Genomic DNA, 26,266 nt, shown 5'->3' with positions numbered 1-26,266 from the left:
GCAAAGAGCAGTGATTGAACCTGTGGCTTTTTTTTTGCTCGAAGTGGCTTAGTACCAGACCACACAGTGCATTTACCTAAAGGCCTGTTTCATATTTTAAGATGTGGAGATGCCGGTGATGGACTGGGGTTGACAATTGTAAACAATTTTACAACACCAAGTTATAGTCCAGCAATTTTATTTTAAATTCACAAGCTTTCGGAGGCTTCCTCCTTCCTCAGGTGAACGAAATGAAATCCTCGAAATGAAATCGCATTTATAATTCACAGAACAATGCTTGGTGATTACAGACAGTTTTTTCAACTGCCCGTTGCCAAGGTAATCAGTGTGCAGACAGACAGGTGTTACCTGCAAGGTCTCAGAATATACAAATCACCAAAAAAAAACAACAAACAAAAAAAACAGAGATAGAGAGGTAGAAACATAGAAAAGACAGCAACTGACCCGTTATATTAAAAACAGATAACATTTGTTCGCTGGTGGGGTAACGTGTAGCGTGACATGAACCCAAGATCCCGGTTGAGGCCGTCCTCATGGGTGCGGAACTTGGCTATCAATTTCTGCTCGACGATTTTGCGTTGTCGTGTGTCTCGAAGGCCGCCTTGGAGTACGCTTACCCGAAGGTCGGTGGATGAATGTCCATGACTGCTGAAATGTTCCCCGACTGGGAGGGAACCCTCCTGCCTGGCGATTGTTGCGCGGTGTCCGTTCATCCGTTGTCGCAGCGTCTGCATGGTCTCGCCAATGTACCATGCTCTGGGGCATCCTTTCCTGCAACGTATGAGGTAGACAACGTTGGCCGAGTCACAGGAGTATGAACCGTGCATGGTTCATACTCCTGTGACTCGGCCAATGTTGTCTACCTCATACGTTGCAGGAAAGGATGCCCCAGAGCATGGTACATTGGCGAGACCATGCAGACGCTGCGACAACGGATGAACGGACACCGCGCAACAATTGCCAGACAGGAGGGTTCCCTCCCAGTCGGGGAACACTTCAGCAGTCATGGACATTCATCCACCGACCTTCGGGTAAGCGTACTCCAAGGCGACCTTCGAGACACACGACAACGCAAAATCGTCGAGCAGAAATTGATAGCCAAGTTCCGCACCCATGAGGACGGCCTCAACCGGGATCTTGGGTTCATGTCACGCTACACGTTACCCCACCAGCGAACAAATGTTATCTGTTTTTAATATAACGAGTCAGTTGCTGTCTTTTCTATGTTTCTACCTCTCTATCTGTTTTTTTTTTGTTTGTTGTTTTTTTTTGGTGATTTGTATATTCTGAGACCTTGCAGGTAACACCTGTCTGTCTGCACACTGATTGCCTTGGCAACGGGCAGTTGAAAAAACTGTCTGTAATCACCAAGCATTGTTCTGTGAATTATAAATGCGATTTCATTTCGAGGATTTCATTTCGTTCACCTGAGGAAGGAGGAAGCCTCCGAAAGCTTGTGAATTTAAAATAAAATTGCTGGACTATAACTTGGTGTTGTAAAATTGTTTACAATCATATTTTAAGAACAGACCTGATTACCTAGGGTAATCCTTATTTCTTGTGATTCTTGAAACTGGATAAATAGTCAAGCAAAGAAAGTCACTCTCACTCACGGGTAGTTTCGTTAATCAAAAGTAATTATTTAATGATATTCGTACAAGCATTCATGAAGCAAAATCAAACCATACATATGACTTTCCTGTATAAAATCCTGTTATACATTTAATAATTCGCAACGTTATTATGTAATGACTTAATGATTTGCCTGATATGTGTATGAATTGTTTATATATATATATATATATATATATATATACACACATACACAACCTTTAAACTAATGATTTTTCTCATCAGGGCCTGAAGGTGATCAGCTCTTCAGTTCACGAGGTCCTCCTCTGCTTGCGTGATGTTCGACTGCAGTGTGTGTTCCTTGTAACTGTTGTGTGCGAAGGGACTGTTCTCTTAAAGTCGTCTTTTTATATTTTTACCAATAGGACATAGCATTGGGGAGTATCAATTTTTGTCCAATTGCTCCCTGTTGTTATGCCTCAATCGTTAACATACCTCAACGGTTGACAGTTTAGGCATTGACTATGTGACTGGCGATCCTTTAATGTAGAAAAGACCATGTGCTCAAACGTAAAAGACCCCTTTTCTATCTCTGTTTATGGCCTTTCATGTAGAGATAGCCTCTTTCATTTCTATGCAGTCATTCTTAATGGTCCTGACGTCTTCAATTTTGATTGCTTCACTGGTTTCAAATCCATTCCTTATACCATTTGACCAAATGCTGGATGCAATACTATTTGATGTTCTTTGAACAAATTACCAGATAGGAATGAGAGGCCAATGCCTTTTCACACGTATTATTGCTTTCCCGATCCGAAGCCTTTAATGTATGTCCTTGTTGACTTCTCTCACATTATCCCCTGCTGTGTTGAAAAGCTTCTGTTTGCAAAAGCCTATGTTTTAAAAGCCTGACAATCCTTTAAACTCAATATTATCCATCTAACTTATTTATTTAATAACCTATATATCTATCAGCAGTACAATGCTTTTGATTCCAAAACTCATACTTCTCCAATGCCATCAGCATCATTAAGGGAAAACAGGATTTGCGAGAACACAGTTTATTACATCACTGTGTTTGCAGGTTTTCAGATGTCTTTGTTTAAAAGGGGCACAGTTAATCCTTTCCTTCAAATGTCTTTTGTTAGGGTTTTGAACCCTGCAATAGTGGAACGCTCAGTTTCGGGGGTTTTGGTAGTGGCCATATAAACATTATGCCTACAAGTTTGGGACAGAGGTTGGGTACTTTGTGGTGAGTGGCTCATCACCTGACCCCTCAAAGCCCCATCACCATCTACAGGGCTCAAGTCAGGAGTGTGATGGATGAGTGCACCTGCAACAACACTCAAGAAGTTGACACCATCCAGGACAGAGCAATGGTTGCCCCTGCCATTGGTTCCAATATCCACTCCCTCCATCGCTGATGCACTGTGGCTGCAGTATGTATGACCTACAGGATCAATTCACCAAGGTTACTTCAACAGCACCACCCTCCCTTGCTACCCCTATCACCAAAAAAAACAAGAGCAGCAAGGTTGTGAGCCACTAGTCACAGAATACCCAGTCTTTGCCCTGCTCTTATCATAGTATCATGCCCTGCTCTTATCATAGTATCATCGTAGGTACAACACAGGAAGAGGCCATTTGGCCCATCATGCCTGTACAGCTCTTCGAAAGAGCTATCCAATCAGTCCCATTCACCTGCTCTTTCCCTGTAGCCCTGTATTTTTTTTTCCCTCAGTATTTATCCAATTCCCTTTTGAAAGTTACTGTTGAATCTGCTTCCACCATCCTTTCAGGCAGTGCATTCCAGATCATTACAACTCAGTGAGTGAAAAAAATGTTTCTTTATGTCACCTTATGTCATCTTCCTATGAGTTTCAGGAGGGTTTCTCTTTTGAACCCCATTGACCTCCCTTGGTGCCAAACTCAGTCCAATGCTTCCTTAATGTCGAGGGCAGCTATTCTCACCTCTCCTCTGGCATTTGGTTCATGCGTCTGTGTCTGGATCAAAGCTGTGATGAGGTCTGCAGCCACATGGTTCTGGTAGAACCTGAACATCAGTGATTGGGTGTTGCTTGATGGCATCATTGAAGACCACTTCCATTGCTTTGCTGATGATTGGGAGGAGGCTGAAAGGCTGGGAATTGTCCGGGTTAGATTTATTCTGTCTTTTTGTTGATAAGACATACTTGGCACATTGTCAGGTAGATACCAGTGTCGTAGCTGTACTGGAACAGCTCGGCTAGGGGAGTAGCTAGCAACGGTGCACAGGTTTTCAGCACTTCAGCTAAGATATTGTCAAGGTCCATAGCTGTTGCTTTGTCCACTGCACTCAGCTGTTTAATATCACATGAGGTGAACTGAATTGGCTGGACACTGATATCTCTTACGGTGGGGACCTCAGGAGGAGGCCAAGTATGATCATCCACTTGGGACTTTTGGCTGAAGACACTTGCAAACACTTCAGTCTGGTCTCTTGCACTGACCTTCTGGGCTCCACCAGGGTTGAGGATGATTCGTGGAGCCCCCTTCTTCTGTTAGTTGCCTGGTTGTCCACTGCCATTCTTAGCTGGATGTGGTAGGGCTACAGATCTTTGCTATGATCTGTTAATTGTAGAGTGCTTAGCTCTGTCTATAGTCTGCTACTTTTGATGTCTAGCATGCAGGTAGCTCTGTGTAGTAGCCTCACTAGGCCAATACCTCATTCTAAAATATGCCAGGTCTGCCTCTGGCCCTTCTACTATATGTAAGGAGTCGCACAACACCAGGTTATAGTCCAACAGCTATATTTGAAATCACAAGCTTTCGGAGCAAATTGTGATTTCAAATAAAGCTGTTGGACTATAACCTGGTGTTGTGCGACTCCTTACATTTGTCCACCCCAGTCCATCACCGGCATCTCCACATCATGCCTTCTACTATAGGAATTGAACCAGGGTTGGTCTCCTGGCTTGATGGTGATCAAGGAATGAGCGATGTACCTGCCACGGGGCTGCAGATTTTGGTAGTATACAATTCTGCCGCTGTTGATGGCCCACAGTGCCTTGTGGATGCCCAGTTTTCAGTTGCTCAGTCTGTCCTTAGTCAACTCCGCTGAGCATGATGATGGTGCCACACTACACAATGGGGGATGTCCTCATGGTGGAGACACGACATTGTCTTTGCAAGGACTGTGCACTGGTCACTTCTTCTCGTGCTAATGTGGACAGATGTGTCTGTGACAGGTAGACGGGTGAGGACAAGGTCAAGTTGGTTCCCTCACCACCTGGCGCAGGTTCAGTCTGACCGCTGCATCATTCAGGACTCAGCCAGCTTGGTCAGTGATGGAGCCAGTCTTGGTAATGGACATTGAAGTCTCCCACCCAGAGTACATTCTGTCCTTTGCTTCCCTCAGCATTCTTCAAGTGATGTTCAACATGGAACAGTACTGATTCATCAGTTGTGGGGGTCAGTGGTGATCAGCAGGAGGTTTCCTTGATTTTGTTTACCCTGAAGCTATTAGACTTCATGGGATCTGGAGTTAATGTTAAGGACTCCCAGGGCCACTCCCACTCAACTGTATACCACTGTGCCCCCACCTTTGATGGGCCTATCCTGCAGTTGGGGCAGGGATGGTGATGGCCGAGTATGGGATATTGACTGATTGATATGAATCTGTAATTACAAGGCTATGGGTCACACTCTCATGTTGCCAAAGAGTGCTTTGTAAGGTTGAGCTTGTCTTAGTCTTCTCCTGATACGATGCTTGGGTCATTGTCAATAGGTCTGTCTGACTTTCTTATTAATGGACTTTACAGCAATTGTTTACAATTGGGTGGCTTGCTCGGCCACTTCAGAGGGCATTAAGAGTCAGCCATGTCATGTGGGACTGGAGTTATATATAGGCCAGGCTGGGTAGGGATGGCTGGTTCCTTTCCCAGGCGGAGAATAGTGAACCATCTCTAATTGCCCTCAAGAAGATGGTGGTGAGCCGCCACCTTGAACTGCTGCAGTCCGTGTGGTGAAGGTTCTCCCACAGTGCTTTTAAGTTAGGGAGTTCCAGGATTTTGACCCAGTGACGATGAAGGAACGGCAATATATTTCCAAGTCAGGATGCTGTGTGACTTGGAGGGGAACGTGCCGGCGGTGTTGTTCCCATGTGCCTGCTGTCCTTGTCCTTCTAGGTGGTAGAGGTCATTGGTTTGGGAGGTGCAGTCGAAGAAGCCTTGGCGAGTTGCTGCACCCTTCGTCCATATGGGATGATTGTATTGTGGACATCCCTCCCACACCTCCTGTTGGCTCCCTATTTCAATGAAAACTGAATTCCTTTCCCTAACTCCCCTGAAAAAAAAATCAAGTAGTTCTTTTAGAGTCCTCGGTTCCCTCTTCTCAACATCTTTCAATCAAACTCCTTTTTGAAAAAGCCAATTGAACGTGAACTAACCCTCCCTGGGTGTCCGTTCCATACCTCCACCATCCCGTGGGGGGGGCAAAATGTTTTTATTTTCTAGCCTTGCTGGAGGCTTGTGAAACTTGTGCTGAGTTTAGTGCGTTTTAGCATTTTGCAATACTCAACTATTTGTGATGTTGCAATTCATTGCCTCTCAGCACCAGTGACAGACCTTTAACTACAGACACTTCACTCGAGTACAGCTCACAAACTCACAACCTGAGTTTGGAAGGACACAATCTATAATTGTCCAGTTCAGCATTTTCTCACAGTACAAGTGAATATAGTTTGAAGATTTCACGCAGCCACTCTGTGTCTGTAGCTGGTTGAGCAACTGCAACTATGCGTTACAAGTTCACCATCAGGCCTCTCATTGCCTCCCAGGTAGCTTATGGTACGTGGAGAGGCAGGCAAGGTAATGGCTGTGTCACACCTATCACCGTACCTGATCTGGAAACAAGGTGGAGGGAGGTTAACACCTGCTGAGGTTGCAAGAGTTCGATTCTCCCTTAAAACCTCTTTCAAAATAGTTAATTTGGGTGGGAAATAATTTAATCTGTCAATGCATTTAAATAGTATCTGCTTTCAGTAAGTAGGAGAGACAGGCTAGGACATGCTTATGCACTTGGAAGGTTTGAGCTGCTTTTGAACGCCCGTAGGCTAGTGAGGTGCAGGCGGAGTTCTCTGCTAAATTACAACCAGTGGGGGGCTGCTCCTGTACCTGAGAATATGCTTTGTCGTGTGAGAAAGATTATAGTGTCTGTGAGCGTTTAAGTGATGTGTGTAAGGAAATAAACAAGAATAGATTATTTAGCAGGTCAAGCCATAGCCTGTACAAATCTCCACTATCATTGACTGCCTCACCTTTTCAATTCCTGGGAAAAGGTTCTGCTGAGTTACTGCCTGCTCTTCATCCAAAACTGAAACTCCAGCATAACCATCATAACTATCGTACAGGTGACTTGCATATAAGATGACTCACTATTTTCCAGCCAAGAAAATTTAATGATGCGTGCATGCAATATCATTCAGTCACTTGGCTCCCAAAGAGCAGGAAGTCTTTATTTTAATGTGTGATGACTGTTCCGTGCACTGTCACTGCTTCAGGGTGGGGAGACCAGGTGTCTGTGATCAGGGAGTGGGAGATTTGGAGAGAGATATGCAGTGTTTGCTGGAAAGAGGAGAGCAGGAGGCCAGGCACGGAATAGTGAGAGGTGGGAAACCTGAACATAGAAGAGTGGCATTTGCTGGAAAGAAGGGTGTGGAAGAACAGACACTGTTGTGGGAGAGAGGGAAAGGGAGAGATTTATCTGGATGGTCCAGTTGAGTTTCTGGTCAATGGTGACCCCCAGGATAAGAACATAAGAAACATACGAAATAGCAGCAGGAGTAGGCCATTGGCCCCTCGAGCCTGCTCTGCCTTTCAAAAAGATCATGGCTGATCTTCAACCTCAACTCCACTTTCCAGCCCGATCCCCATATCCCTTGATTCCCCTAGAGTCCAAAAATCTATCCATCTCAGCCTTTAATATATTCAATGACTCAGCATCCACAGCCCTCTGGGATAGAGAATTCCAAAGATTCACAACCCTCTGCGTGAAGAAATTCTTCCTCATCGTTGTTGATGTTGATGGTGGGGGACTCAGTAATGGTAATGCCATTAAACGTCAAGGAAGGCGCTGTCCTGTTGGAGATGGTCATTGACTAGCACTTGCGTGGCGTGAATACTACTTACCACTTATCAGCCCAATCCTGGATGCTGTCCAGGTCTTGCTGGATACGGACATAAACTGCTTCATTATCTGAGGAATAGCTAATGGAGTTGAACACTGTGCGATCATCAGCGAACAGCTCCACTTCTGACCACCTGCTGAAGGGAAAGTCATTGATGAAGCAGCTGAAGATAGTTGGGCCAAGGTTGCTGCCCTGAAGAACTCTTGTAGCAATGTTCTGGAGCTGAGATGATTGGCCTCCAACGGCCACAACCACCTTCCTTTATGCCAAGTATGAATTCAGCCACTGGAGAATTTTCCCTTTGGTCCCCATTGACTTCAGTTTTACTAGGGCTCCTTGGTGCCGGACTTGGTAGAATGTAGCCTTGATGTCAAGGACAGTCACTCTAGCCTCAACCTCTGGAATTCAGCTCTTATGTCCATGTTTGGACCAAGGTTGTAATGAGGTCTCGAGCCGAATGGTCCTGGCAGAACCCAAACTGAATATCGGTGAGCAGCTTATTGGTGAGTAAGTGTTGCTCAATAACACTGTTGAACACTCCTTCTGCCACTTTGCTGATGATTGGGAGGAGGCTGGTAGGGCGGTAATTGACCGGGTTGGATTTGTCCTCCTAGGACAGGGAGCAGTGTAGGGTGTTGGGGGGTAGTGAGGGAAAAAAAGGGGAGATTATAACTTTAGTGATTAAGCGGAAGCTAATAGGATTCTACATGTCACAGTTGGTAAATTCACACCATGATGTGAGACTTGTCCCACATTTGATCCCTGGTCTATGCTGAGTTGATTCATCTCAACCTGGGCAGCCGTTACAGGTGCTACAATTGGCCTCAGCACACCTAGGTAGGAGGAATTCTTCCAACCTGAATGTTGTCCACTAGTTTCTGATGAAGAATGTGTTTATGTGGACAATGGATGAGGACAGCAACCTACCAACACCCACTGTCCAGGCTCTCTCTCAGTGTAGCTAATTGGGTACGGTACAGAAGGGCTGCTGACATGTGTGGAACTGTATCTAGCATGGGGGCCGTGCATTCAAGAGATCGGGAAATGAACTGGTGGGAGGGAAATTTTAAATCAGTTTTGGTAGACCGAGTGATGAGAAAAGATTGGAGCTACTTCAGCTTTATGGCCTTGAAAAGAGGTGATTAAGAAGGGGCCTCATAAAGAAAGAAAGAGGCATTTATATAGCGCCTTTCACATCCTTAGGACATCCCAACGCAGTTCACAGCCAATGAATTACTTTTGAAACGCAGCCACTGTTATGTAGACAGACAAAGCACACAGCAAGGTCACACAAACAGCCATGAGATAAATGACCAAATAACCGATTTTGGTGGTGTTGGTTGAGGGATAAATGTTGGCCAGGGTACCTATTCTGATCAAGGAAACCTGGTATCGTCCGAAAGACAGCCCCTCCGACAGTCCAGCACTCTCTTGGTACTAGAGTGTGAGCCTAGATGATGTGCTCAAGTCTTTGGAATGGGCTTGAACCCACAACCTTCTGACTCAGAGGCAAGTGTGTTACCATTGAGCCAAGGCTGATACTTATATGTAAGGTAATGAACAGTGTAGAAAAGGTCAATCCAGAACACTGGAAGTTAAATCAGGAGCATAGGAAAAGTGGCAGATAGCAAACTTGGTTGGAACCGATGTCGGGGAGTTCTTTACACAGATTGATCAAGATATGGAATGGACTTCCAGGTAAAGTAGTGAGGGTGAAAACTCTGGAATCATTTAAGAAACAATTAGATGCTGTAATAGAAAGACTGGGTATTTTTTCAGGATGAATGAGTCACAATGTGCCAAATGGCCTTCCTTATCCATACCCTTGGTGGTTTTGGAAGTAGAAAATCTGTCTTTCACAAGAATCATCTTTTGTTGACAGGATTGCAACAGTGACCAAGTAGTAGCGTCTGAGTGCCTTGCAGTGTCTTTTATGTGGTCGGTGATTAATGAAGCCTGCCGTGAGCTTGTATTCCAGTATCAGAACTGACTTCCATTGTGTAATGACCATAAGTTGAACCCACCCGCACCTATGCACGCCACCATTATTGCTTCGTTGCAGCCACTCCAAATCAACTGTTGGTGATGTAATTGAAGTTGTGCAAATTGAACATAGTTAGATGACTGTTTCAGCGATGCTGGTTTAAATCGACCATCCCGTTAACTTGCAAATTATCTCAGCCTACAGATGCTTGGTGTTCTGATTTAGGATTTATCTATCAATCGAGCAGCTAAGAACAGCTGTTGTCAAGCCTTCAGGCCCATGAAATCCAAATAGGACAAATCAGTGAATGTATGAAACAGAAATAGAATGGAGTTGCCAGAGTTCAGGGACTGGAATTTGTACTGCTCTGTTTTAAACCACTGGCATATAGGTTTCCTGAGCAGCTTGGTGTTTTCCGTGGGAATGACACTGGGATCCAGCCCAGACTGATGGCCTGAAGATCATGAGGGTCAGAGAGTGAATTAGGAACATAGAAACAGGAGTCAACCTTTCAGGCTCTCATGCCTGCTCTGCTGTTCAGTTAGATTATGACTGATCTATACCTCAACTGCATTTACCCGCCTTTGCTCCATTTCCCTCGCTACTCATACCCAACAAAAATCTATTGACCTCAGTCTTGAAAGTTTAAATTTTCCTAGCATCCACAGCCTTTTAAGGGGGAGTGTTCCAGATTTCCACTACCCTTTGTGTGAAAAAGTGCTTCCTGATTTCACTTCTAAATGGCCTGGCTCTAATTTTAAGATTGTGTCCCCCCGGTTCTGGATTCCTCACCAGCGGAAATAGTTTTTCTCTATCTACCCTATCAAATCCCTTTATCATTTTAAACACCACAATCAGATCACCCCTCGATCTTCTAAACTCAAGGGAATACAAGCCAACTTTACGCAATCTGCCCTCATAATTTAACCCTGTTAGCCTCGGTATCATTCTGGTGACTGTGCACTGAAATTGAGTTTCGTACTGTCTCAAAGCAGTGGATGTGAGTCCGTAACACAAAACTTCCCCTTAGTGGTGTGTGATGAGTTAATCGAACTCGGCCGGGATGGAGCTTGGGCACAAAGTGATATTAGTACTGCTGGGCTAACAAGGGAGAGAAGAAAAATCAGCCAGAGTTCCCACTCCTGATCACTATCCAGTGACCCCTGCTGGAAGGAGTTAATGTATGGACGTCAGCTGAGGTCAGGATTGGCGATCGTGGGTGAGGTACCAAAAAGAAAGACAGACTTACATTTTCATGGCCTCAGGACATCCCAAGGCGTTTTACAGCCAATTAATTACTTATGAAGTGTAGTCACTGTTGTTTGTAATGTAGGAAACACGGCAGCCAATTTGCACACAGCAAGGTCCCACAAACAGCAATGTGATAATGACCAGATAATCTGTTAGCCTGATGTTGGTTGAGGGATAAATATTGGCCAGGACACTGGGGAGACACTCCCGTGCTGTTCTTCGAAATAGCGCTATGGGATCTTTCACGTCCACCTGAGAGGGCAAATAGGGTCGGGTTTAACCTCTCTTCCGAAAGCCGTCACCTGGACTGCACTGGAGTGACGGCCTAAATTTTGTGCTCGAGTTGCTGGAGTGGGAATTGAACCCACAACCTCTGACTCAAAGATGAGAATGCTACCAACTGATCCACAGCTGACACCAGTACTCAGTTAAACTGTAACCCACAATTGTTCAATTCAGAAGAGGAAGGCAGTTTGCCAAAACACACCCTGAAAATGTTTTTGTTGAGACTTACGTGGATAGACTGGGGAAGCTGGGGTTGGTTTCCTTAGAGCAGAGAAGGTTGAGAGGAGATTTGATAGAAGTGTTCAAAATCATGAAGGGTTTAGATAAAGTAAATAAAGAGAAACTGTTCCCATTGGCAGAAGGATTGAGAGGACACAGATTTAAGGTGATTGGCAAAAGAACCAAAGGCGATATGAGAAAAAACTTTTTTACGCAGCGAGTTGTTATGATCTGGAATGCGCTGCCTGAAAGGGTGGAGGAAGCAGATTCAATCATGGCTTTCAAATGGAATTGGATAAATAGCTAAAGATAAAAAAATTTGCAGGGGAAAGAGCATGACAATGGGACTAACTGGATTGTTCGTACAAAGAGCCGGCACTGGCTTGATGGGCCGAATGGCGGTCTCCTGTGCTGTAACCATTTTATGATTCCATACAGATGGGAGTGAGTTATGGGCTGCAATTTAACCAAGGAGGGTTACATAGAAATACATAGAAATACATAGAATGTACAGTGCAGAAACTGGCCCAACAGGTCCATGCTGGTGTTTATGCTTCACACGAGCCTCCCTACTCCAACTAACCCTATCAGCATATCCTTCTATTCCTTTCTCATTTCCCTCTAGTTCTTTTGCCGATTATTTTAAATCTATGACCTCTGGTTACCGACCCATTAGCCAGAGGAAACAGTTTCTCCCTACATGCTCTATTAAAACCCCCTCATAATTTTAAATACCTCTGTTAGGTCTCCCCTTTAACTTCTCTGCTCTACATAGAATGTACAACACAGAAACAGACCATTCGGCACAACAGGTCCATGCCTGTGTTTATGCTGCACACGAGCCTCCTCCCTCTCTACTTCATCTAACCCTATCAGCATATCCTACTATTCCTTTCTCCCTCATGTGTTCATTTACCTTCCCCTTAAATGCTTCCCCTTAATCTATGCTAGTCGCCTCAACTACTTCTTGTAGTAGCGAGTTCTACATTCTAACCACTCTCTGGGTAAAGAAGTTTCTCCTGAATTCCCTTTTGGATTTTTTAGTGACTATCTTATGTTTATGGCCCCTAGTTTTGGTTTTCCCCGCAAGTGAAAACATCTTCTCTGTGTCTATTCTATCAAAGCCTTTCATAATCTTAAAGACCTCTATCAGGTCACCCCTCAGTCTTTTTTCTAGAGAAAAGAGTCCCAGCCTGCTCAACTTTTCCTGATAGGTATAACCCCTCAGTTCTGGTATCATCCTAGTAAATCTTTTTTGCACCTTCTCCAGTGCCTCTATGTCCTTTTTATAATATGGAGACTAGAACGTGGGGGACTTTAATCTTAATATAGACCGAACAAATCAAATTGGCAATGGTAGTTTGGAGGACAAGTTCGTGAAATGCATTCAAGGCCATTTCCTAGAACAATACGTCATGGAGCCAACCAGGGAACAGACTATTTCAGATCTTGTCTTGTGTAATGAGACAGGGTTAATTAGTAATCTCATAGTAAGGGATCCTCTGGGGAAGAGTGATCATAATCAGATAGAATTTCACATTGAATTCAAGAGTGATGTACTTAAGTCAGAAACTAGAGTCTTAAGCTTAAACAAAGCCAGTTACATAGGTATGAGGGGTGAGTTGGCTAAGGTGGATTGGGAAATTAGATTAAAAGGTATGACAGTAGATAAGCAATGGCAAACATTTAAAGAAATAATTCATAATTCTCAACAAACATCCATTCCATTGAGAAATAAAAATTCCAGGGGGAAAGTGATCCATCTGTGGCTAACTAAAGAAGTTCAGGATAGTATTAGATTAAAAGAAGAGGCTTATAATGTTGCCAAGAAGAGAAGTAAGCCTGAGGATTGGGAGAGCTTTAGAAACCAGCAAAGAATGACCAAAAAATTGATAGAGGGAGAAAACAGAATATGAGAGTAAACTAGCAAGAAATATAGAAACAGATTGTAAGAGCTCCTACAAGTATGTAAAAAGGAAGAGAGTTGCAAAAGTAAACATGGGTCCCTTAGAGGCTGAGAAAGGAGAAATTATAATGGGGAATAAGCAAGTGGCCGAGATGTTAAACAAGTATTTTGTATCTGTCTTCACAGTAGAAGACACAAAAAGCATACCAGAAGTAGTGGGGAACCAAGGAGCTAGTGAGAGTGAGGAACTTAAAGTAATTAATATTAGTAAAGGAAAAATTACTGGAGAAATTAAGGGGACTAAAAGCCGACAGATCCCCTGGACCTGATGGCCTACATCCTAGGGTTCTAAAAGAGGTGGCTGCAGAGATAGTGGATGCATTGGTTGTAATGTTCCAAAATTGCCTAGATTCTAGAATGGCCCCAGTGGATTGGAAGGTAGCAAATGTAACACCGCTATTCAAGAAAGGAGGGAGAGAGAAAACAGGGAACTACAGGCCAGTTAGCCTGACATCAGTCGTTGGGAAAATGCTGGAATCCTTTATTAAGGAAGTGGTAACAGGGCATTTAGAAAATCATAGTATGATTAGGCAGAGTCAACATTGTTTTATGAAAGGGAAATCATGTTTGACAAATCTATTAGTGTTTTGAGGATATAACTAGCAGGGTAGACAAAGGGGAACCAGAGGATGTAGTATATTTGGATTTTCAAAAGGTATTCGATAAGGTGCCACACGAAAAGTTATTACACAAGATAAGGGCTCATGGGGTTGGGGGTAATAAATTAGCATAGACAAAGGATTGGCTAATGGACAGAAATCAGAGAGTAGGGATAAACGGGTCATTTTCAGGTTGACAGGCTGTAACTAGTGGAGTGCCGCAAGGATCGGTGCTTGGGCGTCAGCTATTTACAATCTATATTAATGACTTAGATGAAGGGACCGATGGTAACATATCCAAGTTTGCTGATGCTACAAAGCTAGGTGGGAAAGTAAGGATACAAAGAGTCTGCAAAGGGATATGGATAGGTTAAGTGAGTGGGCAAGAAGGTGGCAGATGGAATATAATGTGGGGAAATGTGAGGTTATTCACTTTGGTAGGAAGAATAGAAAAATAGAATATTTTTTAAATGGTAAGAAACTACTAAATGTTGATGTTCAGAGAGACTTGGGTGTCCTTGTCCATGCAACACAGAAGCAAGCAATTAGGAAGGCAAAGGTATATTGACCTTATTGCAAAGGGGTTGGAATACAAGAGTAAGGAAGTCTTGCTACAATTGTACAGGGCTTTGGTGAGATCACACCTGGAGCACTGTGTACAGTCTTCAGTCTTGGTCTCTTTACCAAAGGAAGGATATACTTGCCTTAGAGGCGGTCAACGAAGGTTCACTCGACTGATTCTTGGGATGAGTGGGTTGTCCTATGAGTAGAGAGTGAGTAGAATGGGCCCATATTCTCTGGAGTTTAGAAGAATGAGAGGTGATCTCATTGAAATGTGTAAAATTCATAGAGGGCTTGACAGGGTAGATGCGAAGAGGCTTTTTCCTCTGGCTGGAGAATCTTGAACTAGGGGGCATGGTCTCAGGATAAGGAGTGGGCGACCTAGGACTAAGATGAGGAGAAATTTCTTTGCTGAGAGGGTGGTAAATTTTTGGAATTCTCTACCCCAGAGGGCTGTGGATGCTCAGTTGTTGAATATATTAAAGACTGAAATCGATAGATTTTTGCACTCTAAGGGAATCATGGGATATGGGAATTGGGCGGGAAAGTGGAGTTGAGGTCAAAGATCAGCCATGATCTTATTAAATGGCGGAGCAGGCTCGAGGGGCCGTATGACCTACTCCTCCCATTTCTTACGTTATGTTAACTGTTCACAGTACTCCAAGTGTGGTCTAACCAAGGTTTTATTCAAACTTAACATAACTTCTCTGCTTTTCAATTCCATCCCTCTCGAAATGAACCCCAGTGCTTGACTTGCTTTTTTAGTGGTCATATTAACCTCTGTCGTTACTTTTAGTGATTTGTGTATCTGTACCCCCAGATCCCTCTGCCCCCTCTATCCAGTTTAGATTTATTATCCAAGCAGTATGTCGGCCCCTTATTTTTCCTACCAAAATGTAATACCTCACACTTATCTTTCTTGAAATTCATTTGCCAATTACACGCCCATTTTGCAAGTTTATTAATGTTTTCCTGTATTTTGTTGCAGTCCTCCTCAGTATTAACTATATCCGCCAATTTGGTGTCGTCTGCAAATTTTGAAATTGTACCTCCGATTCCCGAGTCCAAATCGTTTATGTAAATGATCTGTTTTCTCTTTTGTAGCCAGTTCTGCTACTTAGTCTTTGACTCCACATGCTCTGACCTTGGTCATGAGTCTACTATGCAGCACCTTATCAAAGGCCTTTTGAAAATCCAAATATATTACATCTACTGCATTACTCTTGTCTACCCTTTCTGTTACTACTTCAAAGCATTCAGTAAGGTTGGTCAAGCATGACCTTCCCTTTTGAAATCCGTGCTGGCTATTCTTTATTATATTTTCGGTTTCTAGATGTTTTTCTGTTACATCTTTAAGTGAGGATTCCATTATCTTTCCTACCACCGACACTAAGCTAATTGGTCTATAGTTCCCTGGACTGGTTCTATCTCCCTTTTTAAATATAGGAATTATATTAGCTGTCCACCAGTCCTTTGGCACTATTCCCTTTTCTAATGAATTTTTATATATATATGTAATAATTCCTCTGCTAATTCTTCCCTAACTTCTTTTAAAATGCGCGGATGCAATCCATCCGGACCAGGGACTTTATCCTCTCTCAGTTTGGTTAATTTATCAATTATCTCCCCCATTTCTATCTTAAGTGTCTTTATCTTTTTTGATCTTTTCTTCTCATGTCACGCCCACCATGTTAGTCTCCCTGGCAAATACTGAGGCAAAGTAATTATTTAATATTTCTGCCATTTCACTGTCATTACCTGTGAGTTTATCGTGTGCATCCCTTAGTGGCCCTTTCTCCATCCTGATTTTTCTTTGGTTATTTATGTGTCTGTGAAATACTTTACTCTTTTTCTTTTTACATTCCTTGATAATTTAATTTTGTAGTTTCTCTTTGCCTTCCTAATTGTTTTTTTATACTTCTTTCTTAACCTTTTTGCATTCCCTTTTGTCATCCTCTCCTTTGTTGTCTATGTACTTAGCGTATGCCTTTTTCTTCAGTTTCAATTTTGCCCTTATTTCTTTATTCATCCATGGTGTATCATTACTGGCTAATTTGTTTTTGCTTTTTAGTGGGATATTTTTCTCCTGGACTTTATTGATCATTTTAAATGTTTCCCACTGATATTTATTTCTTTGTTTATGAGTAAATGTTTCCACTTTATTTTCCCTAGTTTTATTCTCATCCCCTGAAAATCAGCTTTTTCCAATTTATCACTTTGGTCTTTGTCTTTCTTACGTTGTTCTCAATCTTTATCTTAAACCTTAATAAGTTGTGATCGCTATTGCCTAGATGTTCCCCTACGCTTACATCTCCTATCTGTTCTGGTTCATTTCCCATTCCTAGAACCAACAGTGCTTCCTCTCTTTGGCTTTTTACATACTGGGTAAGAAAGGAATCATGCACACATTGTAAAAACTCAATTCCCTGTAACCCTTTACCTACCTTCTCTTGCCAGTTTATTTGGGGATAGTTAAAATCTCCCATGATTATTATTCTATGTCCTTACTCATTTCACACATTTACTTAAATATTTCTTCCTCCACCTCCTTTCCACTATTAGGTGGTCTGTGGTATACCCCTATTAGTGTGATCGATCCCTACTTATCTTTTATTTCAATCCATATGGATTCTATTTCTATCCTTCTATTGTGTCCCTTTTTTCTACTGCGATTGTTATCTCGAATTAGTATAGCTCCTCCACCCTCCCCCACCCCCTTCCTTCCCTATCCTTTCTGATTATGTTACAGTCTGCAATTTGCCAGTCCTGTTCTTTATGTAGCCATGTTTCAGTTATTCCTACTACATCCAGTTCCTCGCAACGGATTATTGCCTCCATTTCCCCCATTTTTTTTTTTGGACGCTGTGTACGTTGCTGTACAAGCAGTTTAATTCATCTTTAATAGTTGTTCCTTTTACTTTATTTTTAAAAGTCCTTTTATACTTCTGTTTTAGAACTGCATTTGTTCCTTGACCGTTTATGTTATCATTATTCCTTACCCTGGTCTGACCTTTACATTCACCTCCTGTTTCTTTTATCTTTAAGATTTTGTTATTGCTACCAGATCCCTCCCCAATCTTGCTAGTTTAAAGCCTTATGCACTGTCCTATTTCCCCTTTCCGCTAGGACTCTGGTCCCATCAGGTGGAGCCCGTCCCAGTGATACAGCTCCTTCCTGTCCCAGTACTGGTGTCAGTGTCCCATGAAATGGAACCCCTCCTTCCCACATCACTCTTTCAGCCACGTATTCACCTTTCTGATCTGCCTATCCTTATGCCAATTAGCATATGGCTCGGGTAGTAAACCTGAGATTACCACCCATGAGGTCCTGCTTTAATTTAGTTCTTAGCTTCTGATATTCCGTTAGCAGGACCTCTTCCTTATGTCATTGGTGCCAACATGGGCCACAACAACTGGATCCTCCCCCTCCCTTTCCATCTTCCTCTCCAGTTGCTCTGAGATGTCCTTTGCCCTTGCACCAGGTAGGCGACACACCCTCCCAGATTCTTGGTTGTGACTGCACAGGACGCTATCTATCCCCCTGATTTATAGAATCCTCTATGACTACAACCTTTCTATTCTGATCCTCACCACCCCCCCCCCCCCCCCCCCCCACCCCTGGACTGGCTCATGCTCCATAGTGCCATGGTTAGCATTCTGGACATCCTCCCTGCAGCCTTCATCCTTATCCACACAGTTATCAAGTTGGATAGGACAAGGTACTTGTGGGTTTAGATGGTTTATATATAGAATAATGGATATGTGGGAGTGAGTTACAGGCTTGAGGGGTTCAGATGATTTGTATAGAAAGGTACAGCGCAGATTCTCTGCCTGGTATGAAGAAACATAAATACGAAGAAAGACTTGAAACAATGGGGCTTTTTTCATTAGAACAGTGCAGATTACGGGCTATATAATAGAAGTGTTTAAAATTATGAAAGGATGGGTCTGGGTGGATAGGAGCAGATTGTTTCCAGTAATTGAGGAGTCGCGAACGAGTGGCCAAAGCTACAGGATTTAATGTAAGAGATTTAGAAACTTTTTTTTAAGAGTTGAATCTGTGGAATTCACTTCCAGGGTGAGTGCTTGAGGCAGAAACTAGGTCAGCACTCAAGACTAGATTGGATTGGTGGATGAAAGAAAAGGGGATGAAGGGATATGGGATCACGGTGGGTAAATGTGATTGGGAATATTTGCTCGCCTGTCGGATGACTGTCCTGTTTCCATGTTGTAACTTCTGTATATTTCTATGTATGCAGAATAACATACCCAGGAGTGAACTGCAAGCTGGAATCTAATTGAGGTGTTCGGGTGGTTTATATATAGAACAACAGATAGCCAGGAGTGAGTTACAAGCTGGAATCTAATCAAGGCATTCGGGAGGTTTATTTATAGCATAATGGGTACATGGGAGTGAGTAACAGGCTGCAATCTCCCTCAGGATTGCACTGAAGTATAAGCCCACATCATACGCTCAACAAAGGTGTGTGGCTTGAACCCACTACCAACAGACTCCGAGACGAGAGCGCTACCAACTAAGCTGTGTCCGTCCATATCAGCCCAAAGTGGAGGAAAATACCAGGGCTGAAAAGAGCAGATGATATGAATGAATATGTAATGATCAGGTGATGCCAAGTTTAGGTTTTAAAAGCAGGAAGAAGGGAAGACCGGGGGTTGGGGGGAAGGAGCTCCACAGTTCTGAGGTCCTGGAGAAGAATGAGGAAGAGAAGTAGATGGTGTGATGAGTGTTGATTTCAACACAGTGAGGATGCAAGAAGGAGGAAGCCCATGTAGGATAGTGTACTTGGAGCTTGAGGAATATGAGAGGAAGGTTCAAAGCCAGTTGTAGCACCTCAACCGCTGACCTGGCTGCGGTCATCCAACTCGGCAGAAACCAGGAATTGACCCTGGTACCAAACAATGCATTTTTCACCTGGATTAAATGTTAACTCTATTTGAAGAACTGAACGAGCTGTGATCTAGTAGGACATTACGGTACATGCGAGATTAATAGCGTAATGTGGGCACTGTGAACCAGTTATATTTTACATTTTTGGTCTACAGAATCAAGACCAAGATGAAGGAGAGCCAGTGAATAAACAGCTCAGAGAGGACGAAGATGAGGAAGAGGTGAAGCACAGGTGAGCAGATTGTGTTTACTGACAATCTCAATGTTATTTCCACCCCTTTTTTCCTTCCCTTTTCATACTGACTCATATATGCAAATGAGCTTTGTATGACCATTCGTCATGTGAGTCTGGACGGGCTGCTTGATCATGAGGGACGTCACAGTTTTACCCTATTCTGTCCTTGTCCGCCAGCCACACAAGCACACTTTCCAGTAGGCGTCTTAGGAGAGGATCTAGAGTGAATTCCGAATTCACCCCACCCCCAACCAACCAAGGGCGCTGAGGCCAATTGTGATGACCCTATTATAAAACCTGAGACTTTCATGGTCTCTGTGGCCTAGTACCGAACGGGATTTGCCAAGGAGCCATCAAGGAGGCTAAACATACAGTTAGTCATTCTCCATTTGCAATGTAATGAAGAGGTGGCATGAGGTGCTGCCATTCCGTTGGTGCTGCGGTGTCCCATGTGACCGCACGCACCATCTCCCATGAGTGGTGTCGCATGAGCAGGAAGATTTTTACAGTTTGACACTAAGAGGTGCATTTAAAACATGAAGGGGTGAAGTGCTATGAGTATCACATTCTTCACCACTCGGCAACATCGCTGCTCAGTGTTGTGCTTCATGTGTAATGGGGGTTTGAACCAAATTATCTTCAGCAACACCTTTGCTACATGTTTATATTCTCTTATTCTGCTCTTCCTTACCTTCTGGCTGCCAGCAACCCTTTGTAGATTTTCTGAAGACTTTTAAGGAGTACTCCCTGCTCTTCGAATAGCGCTGTAGGATCTTTGATGTCCATCCCGAAAAGGCAGGCAGGACCTCGGCTTAACATATATCATCGGATAATAATCTGTCTTTCTCTTTAAGGTCTACTTTGGGAGGGAGGGGAGAGCATGTTGAAACACTGCTGTTTAGAAACGTGTGGAATTCACAATGAACTGAGGCAAGTTGATGCTGATTTTCCCAGTCAAGTGGCAGGCTGCTTAATGACACCTGGAGGCTTGCAGCTGCTCCTAACATTTTACCATTGAGGGGTTTCTAAACGGCAGTGCATTGGCCCCAGTAAGTTGGTTCCTAATCCAACAGTGGAGTTAAATGTCTCTCAGAACCACACTGAGATGTTTGATTCTAGCAATTCGGTTAAATGCCTTTTGTTGTTCTGTTGTAAGATTTTCTAAGTGATCTGCCTCAGACAGGAGAAAGGTGAAGGAAATAAAAAAATACAGGTCATAGAATCACAGGTTACAGCACAGAAGTAGGCTGTTCGGCCCATTGAGTCCGTGCCAGCTGCATGTAAGAGCAATCCATCAAGTCCCATACCCCACCCTATCCCCGGAGCCCTGCAAATAGAATCATAGAAGTTTACAACATGGAAACAGGCCCTTCGGCCCAACATGTCCATGTCACCCAGTTTATACCACTAAGCTAGTCCCAATTGCCTGCTCTTGGCCCATTTCCCTCGATACCCATCTTACCCATGTAACTGTCCAAATGCTTTTTAAAAGACAAAATTGTACCCGCCTCTACTACTGCCTCTGGCAGCTCGTTCCAGACACTCACCACCCTTTGAGTGAAAAAATTGCCCCTCTGGACCCTTTTGTATCTCTCCCCTCTCACCTTAAATCTATGCCCCCTCGTTATAGACTCCCCTACCTTTGGGAAAAGATTTTGACTATCTACCTTATCTATGCCCCTCATTATTTTATAGACTTCTATAAGATCACCCCTTAACCTCCTACTCTTCAGGGAAAAAAGTCTCAGTCTATCCAACCTCTCCCTTTAAGTCAAACCATCAAGTCCCGGTAGCATCCTAGTAAATCTTTTCTACACTCTTTCTAGTTTAATAATATCCTTTCTAAAATAGGGTGACCAGAACTGTACACAGTATTGCAAGTGTGGCCTTACTAATGTCTTGTACAACTTCAACAAGACATCCCAACTCCTGTATTCAATGTTCTGACCAATGAAACCAAGCATGCCGAATGCCTTCTTCACCACCCTATCCACCTGTGACTCCACTTTCAAGGAGCTATGAACCTGTACTCCTAGATCTCTTTGTTTTATAACTCTCCCCAACGCCCAACCATTAACGGAGTAGGTCCTGGCCCGATTCGATCTACCAAAATGCATCACCTCACATTTATCTAAATTAAACTCCATCTGCCATTCATCGGCCCACTGGCCCAATTTATCAAGATCCCGTTGCAATCCTAGATAACCTTCTTCACTGTCCACAATGCCACCAATCTTGGTGTCATCTGCAAACTTACTAACCATGCCTCCTAAATTCTCATCCAAATCATTAATATAAATAACAAATAACAGCGGACCCAGCACCGATCCCTGAGGCACACCGCTGGTCACAGGCCTCCAGTTTGAAAAACAACCCTCGACAACCACCCTCTGTCTTCTGTCGTCAATCCAATTGGCTACCTCACCTTGGATCCCGTGAGATTTAACCTTACGTAACAACCTACCATGCGGTACCTTGTCAAAGGCTTTGCTAAAGCCCATGTAGACCACGTCTACTGCACAGCCCTCATCTATCTTCTTGGTTACCCCTTCAAAAAACTCAATCAAATTCGTGAGACATGATTTTCCTCTCACAAAACCATGCTGACTGTTCCTAATCAGTCCCTGCCTCTCCAAATGCCTGTAGATCCTGTCTCTCAGAATACCCTCTAACAACTTACCCACTACAGATGTCCGGCTCACCGGTCTGTAGTTCCCAGGCTTTTCCCTGCCGCCCTTCTTAAACAAAGGCACAACATTTGCTACTCTCCAATCTTCAGGCACCTCACCTGTAGCGGTGGATGATTCAAATATCTCTGCTAGGGGACCCGCAATTTCCTCCCTAACCTCCCATAACGTCCTGGGATACATTTCATCAGGTCCCGGAGATTTATCTACCTTGATGCACGTTAAGACTTCCAGCACCTCCCTCTTTGTAATATGTACACTCCTCAAGACATCACTATTTATTTCCCCAAGTTCCCTAACATCCATGCCTTTCTCAACCGTAAATACCGATGCGAAATGTTCATTTAGGATCTCACCCATCTCTTGTGGTTCCGCACATAGATGACCTTGTTGATCCTTAAGAGGCCCTACTCTCTCCCTAGTTATCTTTTGCCCTTTATGTATTTGTAGAAGCTGTTTGGATTCTCCTTTGCCTGATCTGCCAAAGCAATCTCATGTCCCCTTTTTGCTCTCCTGATTTCTCTCTTAACTCTACTCCGGCAATCTCTATACTCTTCAAGGGATCCACTTGATCCCAGCTGCCTATGCATGTCATCTGCCTCCTTCTTCTTTTTGACTAGGGCCTCAATCTCCCGAGTCATCCAAGGTTCCCTACTTCTACCAGCCTTGCCCTTCACTTTATAAGGAATGTGCTTACCCTGAACCCTGGTTAACACACTTTTGAAAGCCTCCCACTTACCAGACGTCCCTTTGCCTGCCAACAGACTCTCCCAATCAACTTCTGAAAGTTCCTGTCTAATACCATCAAAATTGGCCTTTCCCCAATTTAGAATTTTAACTTTTGGGCCAGACCTATCATTCTCCATAGCTATCTTAAAACTAATGGAATTATGATCACTGGTCCCAAAGTGATCCCTCACTAACACTTCTGTCACCTGCCCTTCCTTATTTCCCAAGAGGAGGTCAAGTTTTGCCCCCTCTCTAGTCGGGCCATCCACATACTGAATGAGAAATTCCTCCTGAATACACTCAACAAATTTCTCTCCATCCAAGCCCCTAATGCTATGGCTGTCCCAGTCAATGTTGGGAAAGTTAAAGTCCCCTACTATTACCACCCTATTTTTCTTGCAGCTGTCTGTAATCTCCTTACATATTTGCTCCTCAATTTCCTGTTGACTATTTGGGGGTCTGTAGTACAATCCTATCAAAGTGATCTCTCCCTTCTTATTTTTCAGTTCTACCCATATAGACTCAGTGGGCGAACCCTCGGATATATCCCCTCTCACTACTGCCGTGATGTTCTCCCTAATCAAGAACGCAACTCCCCCTCCTCTCTTACCTCCTGCTCTATCTTTCCTATAGCATCTGTACCCTGGAACATTGAGCTGCCAGTCCTGCCCCTCCCTTAGCCATGTTTCAGTAATAACTATAACATCCCAGTCCCATGTACCCATCTATGCCCATATTTTCCTTTCGAGTTCCAGTTCACTTTTAAAGGCCATGATTGAATCTGCCTCCACAACCCCCTCGGGCAGTGCATTCCAGATCCTAACCACTTGCTGTGTAAAAAATGGGAATGTGCCTAGACTGTAACCGAACCATCTCCTCTTTAAAGGCCGCCCACTGTTCAATTACAGTTTTGCCTGCCAATCTTTGATTCCAATTTACCCGGGCCAGATCTGTTCTCACCCCATTGAAATTGGCCCTCCTCCAATTGAGTATTTTTACTTTAGAGTGGTCCATGTCCTTTTCCATGGCTAGTCTAAACCTTATGATACTATGATCGCTGCTCCCTAAATGCTCCCCCACTGACACTTGCTCCACTTGGCCCGCCTCATTCCCCAGAACTAAGTCCAGCAATGCCTCCTTCCTCGTTGGGCTTAAACGTATTGGTTAAGAAAGTTATCCTGAACACGTTTGAAAAATTCCTCCTCCTCTTTGCCCCTTATTATCATTGTTATCTCAGTCTATACTTAGGATAGTTAAAGTCCCCAGTTGTCACTACTCTATAGCTTAGGTCTAACTAATGTCTCCTGCCGTATCCCAGCTCTTGTGCCCATCATTTCTTTTCCCTGCAGGTTTTGGCTGACTTCCATGCATTTATAAAGAAAGGAAGAACTTGCATTTATTATAGGGTCTTTCACCGCCTCAGGACATCCCAAAACACTTCGCAGCCATTGAAGTGAAATAAAGTGCTCTATCGCGTCTTACTGAAACCTCTCAAGATACAATCATAAAATGGTTACAACACAGAAGCGCAGACCATTGGACCCATCGAGCCTGTGTTGGCTCTTTGTAAGAGCAATCCAGTTAGTCCCATTTCCCTGCTTTTTCCCTGTTGCCCTGCAATTTTTTTCCCTTCATGTATTTATCCAATTCCTTTTTGAAAGCCATGATTGAATCAGCTTCCACCACCCTAACAGGCAGCGCATTCCAGATCATAACTACTCGCTGCATAAAAAAGTTTTTCCTCAAGTTGCCTTTGGTTCTTTTGCCAACCACCTTAAATCTGTGTCCTCTGGTTCTCCACCCTTCTGCCAATGGGAACAGTTTCTCTTTATTTACTTTATCTAAACCCATCATGATTTTTGAACACTTCTATCAAATCTCCTCTTAACCTTCTCTGCTGTAAAGAGAACAGCCCCAGCTTCTCCAGTCTACCATGTAACTGAAGTCCCTCATCCCTGGAACCATTCTAGTAAATCTTTTCTGCACCCTCTCTAAGACCTTCACATCCTTCCTAAAGTGTGCTGCCCAAAATTGGACACAATACTCCAGCTGTAGCCGAACCAGTGTTTTATAAAGGTTCAACATAACTTCCTTGCTTTTGTACTCTATGTCTCTATTTATAAAGCCCAGAATCCCATATGCTTTTTTAACTGTTTTCTCAACCTGCCCTGCCACCTTCAAAGATTTGTGCACATATGACCCCAGGTCTCTCTCTTCTTGCACCCCCTTTAGAATTGTACCACTTAGTTTACATTGCTTCTTCTCATTCTTCCTGCCAAAATGTATCACTTCACACTTTCCTTTCCACTCTTAGGTCTTGAATGTGTTGCCTCCCAGCTCTATGACCCCCTGTTTGAATTCCTCCTATTTTTTTTTCCACCCTGCTCACAGCCTCAGTCAAATCCACATCCTCTGTGACTGCTGTATGCGATCCATTCTTCTTCACCTCCCCTCCTCTGTTGCCCAGCTTCATGAGACTGCCCGCACATGGTATGACTCTTCCTTATCCCAGTGCAGCGAACACATTTCCTGCAATGTTGCCTTTGGAATTCTGTCTTCTCATTCCTGCACTGTTGCCTTTGGAATTCCCCAAGGGTCCATTGTTGTTCCTCTTCTCTTCCTCACCTATATGCTGGACCATGATGATATCATCTGAAGCACAAGATCAGCTTCCATTTGTCCAAGTCCTGTTCACCTGCCACCTGTGCATCCCCCCCTTCCTTTGTCCTACCATTGGCTGCTGTGCCTTAAGCCAGCTAAGCCCCAAGATCTGGTATTCCTCTCTGCCTCCCTCTCCTCCTTTAAAAAAAAACCCTTTAAATCCATTTTTTTTGACCAAGCTTTTGGTCACCCCTCCTAATATTTCCTTACACCACTGGGAAATGTCGTGGGATGTTTTTCTACGTTAAAGGCACGGTATAAAAGTAGGTAATTGTATGCTAATGAACCCCAGCTCTAGCTCTCCACCATTTCCCTTGACTTCACAACTACCTCTGGGCTGTTAGGCTGACAACTTGTGGATGAATCAAAGCTTTCTCCACCTGGAATACCCTAGTCACAGCAGTGAAGACCAAGTGCAACATGATCAATGAAAAAAACAGTCG

At 43.6% G+C, this 26,266-nt stretch overlaps 1 protein-coding gene across 2 annotated transcripts in view; it reads left to right on the top strand.

The window, feature by feature from the left end:
• Positions 1–26,266, top strand: part of ccdc12 (coiled-coil domain containing 12) — a 77,537-nt gene that overhangs the window by 31,476 nt on the left and 19,795 nt on the right. For both annotated transcript variants that reach the window (XM_067978866.1, XM_067978864.1), the window contains exon 2: positions 19,667–19,743. In XM_067978866.1, the coding sequence (XP_067834967.1) occupies positions 19,667–19,743 (77 nt within the window). The remainder of the gene's footprint in view (positions 1–19,666; positions 19,744–26,266) is intronic.

Source organism: Heptranchias perlo, chromosome 3 (assembly GCF_035084215.1).
Source record: "Heptranchias perlo isolate sHepPer1 chromosome 3, sHepPer1.hap1, whole genome shotgun sequence".
Classification (NCBI taxonomy): domain Eukaryota; kingdom Metazoa; phylum Chordata; class Chondrichthyes; order Hexanchiformes; family Hexanchidae; genus Heptranchias; species Heptranchias perlo.
The sequence above is the reverse complement of the archived record's forward strand: the minus strand, read 5'-3'. Positions and strand labels throughout refer to the sequence as shown.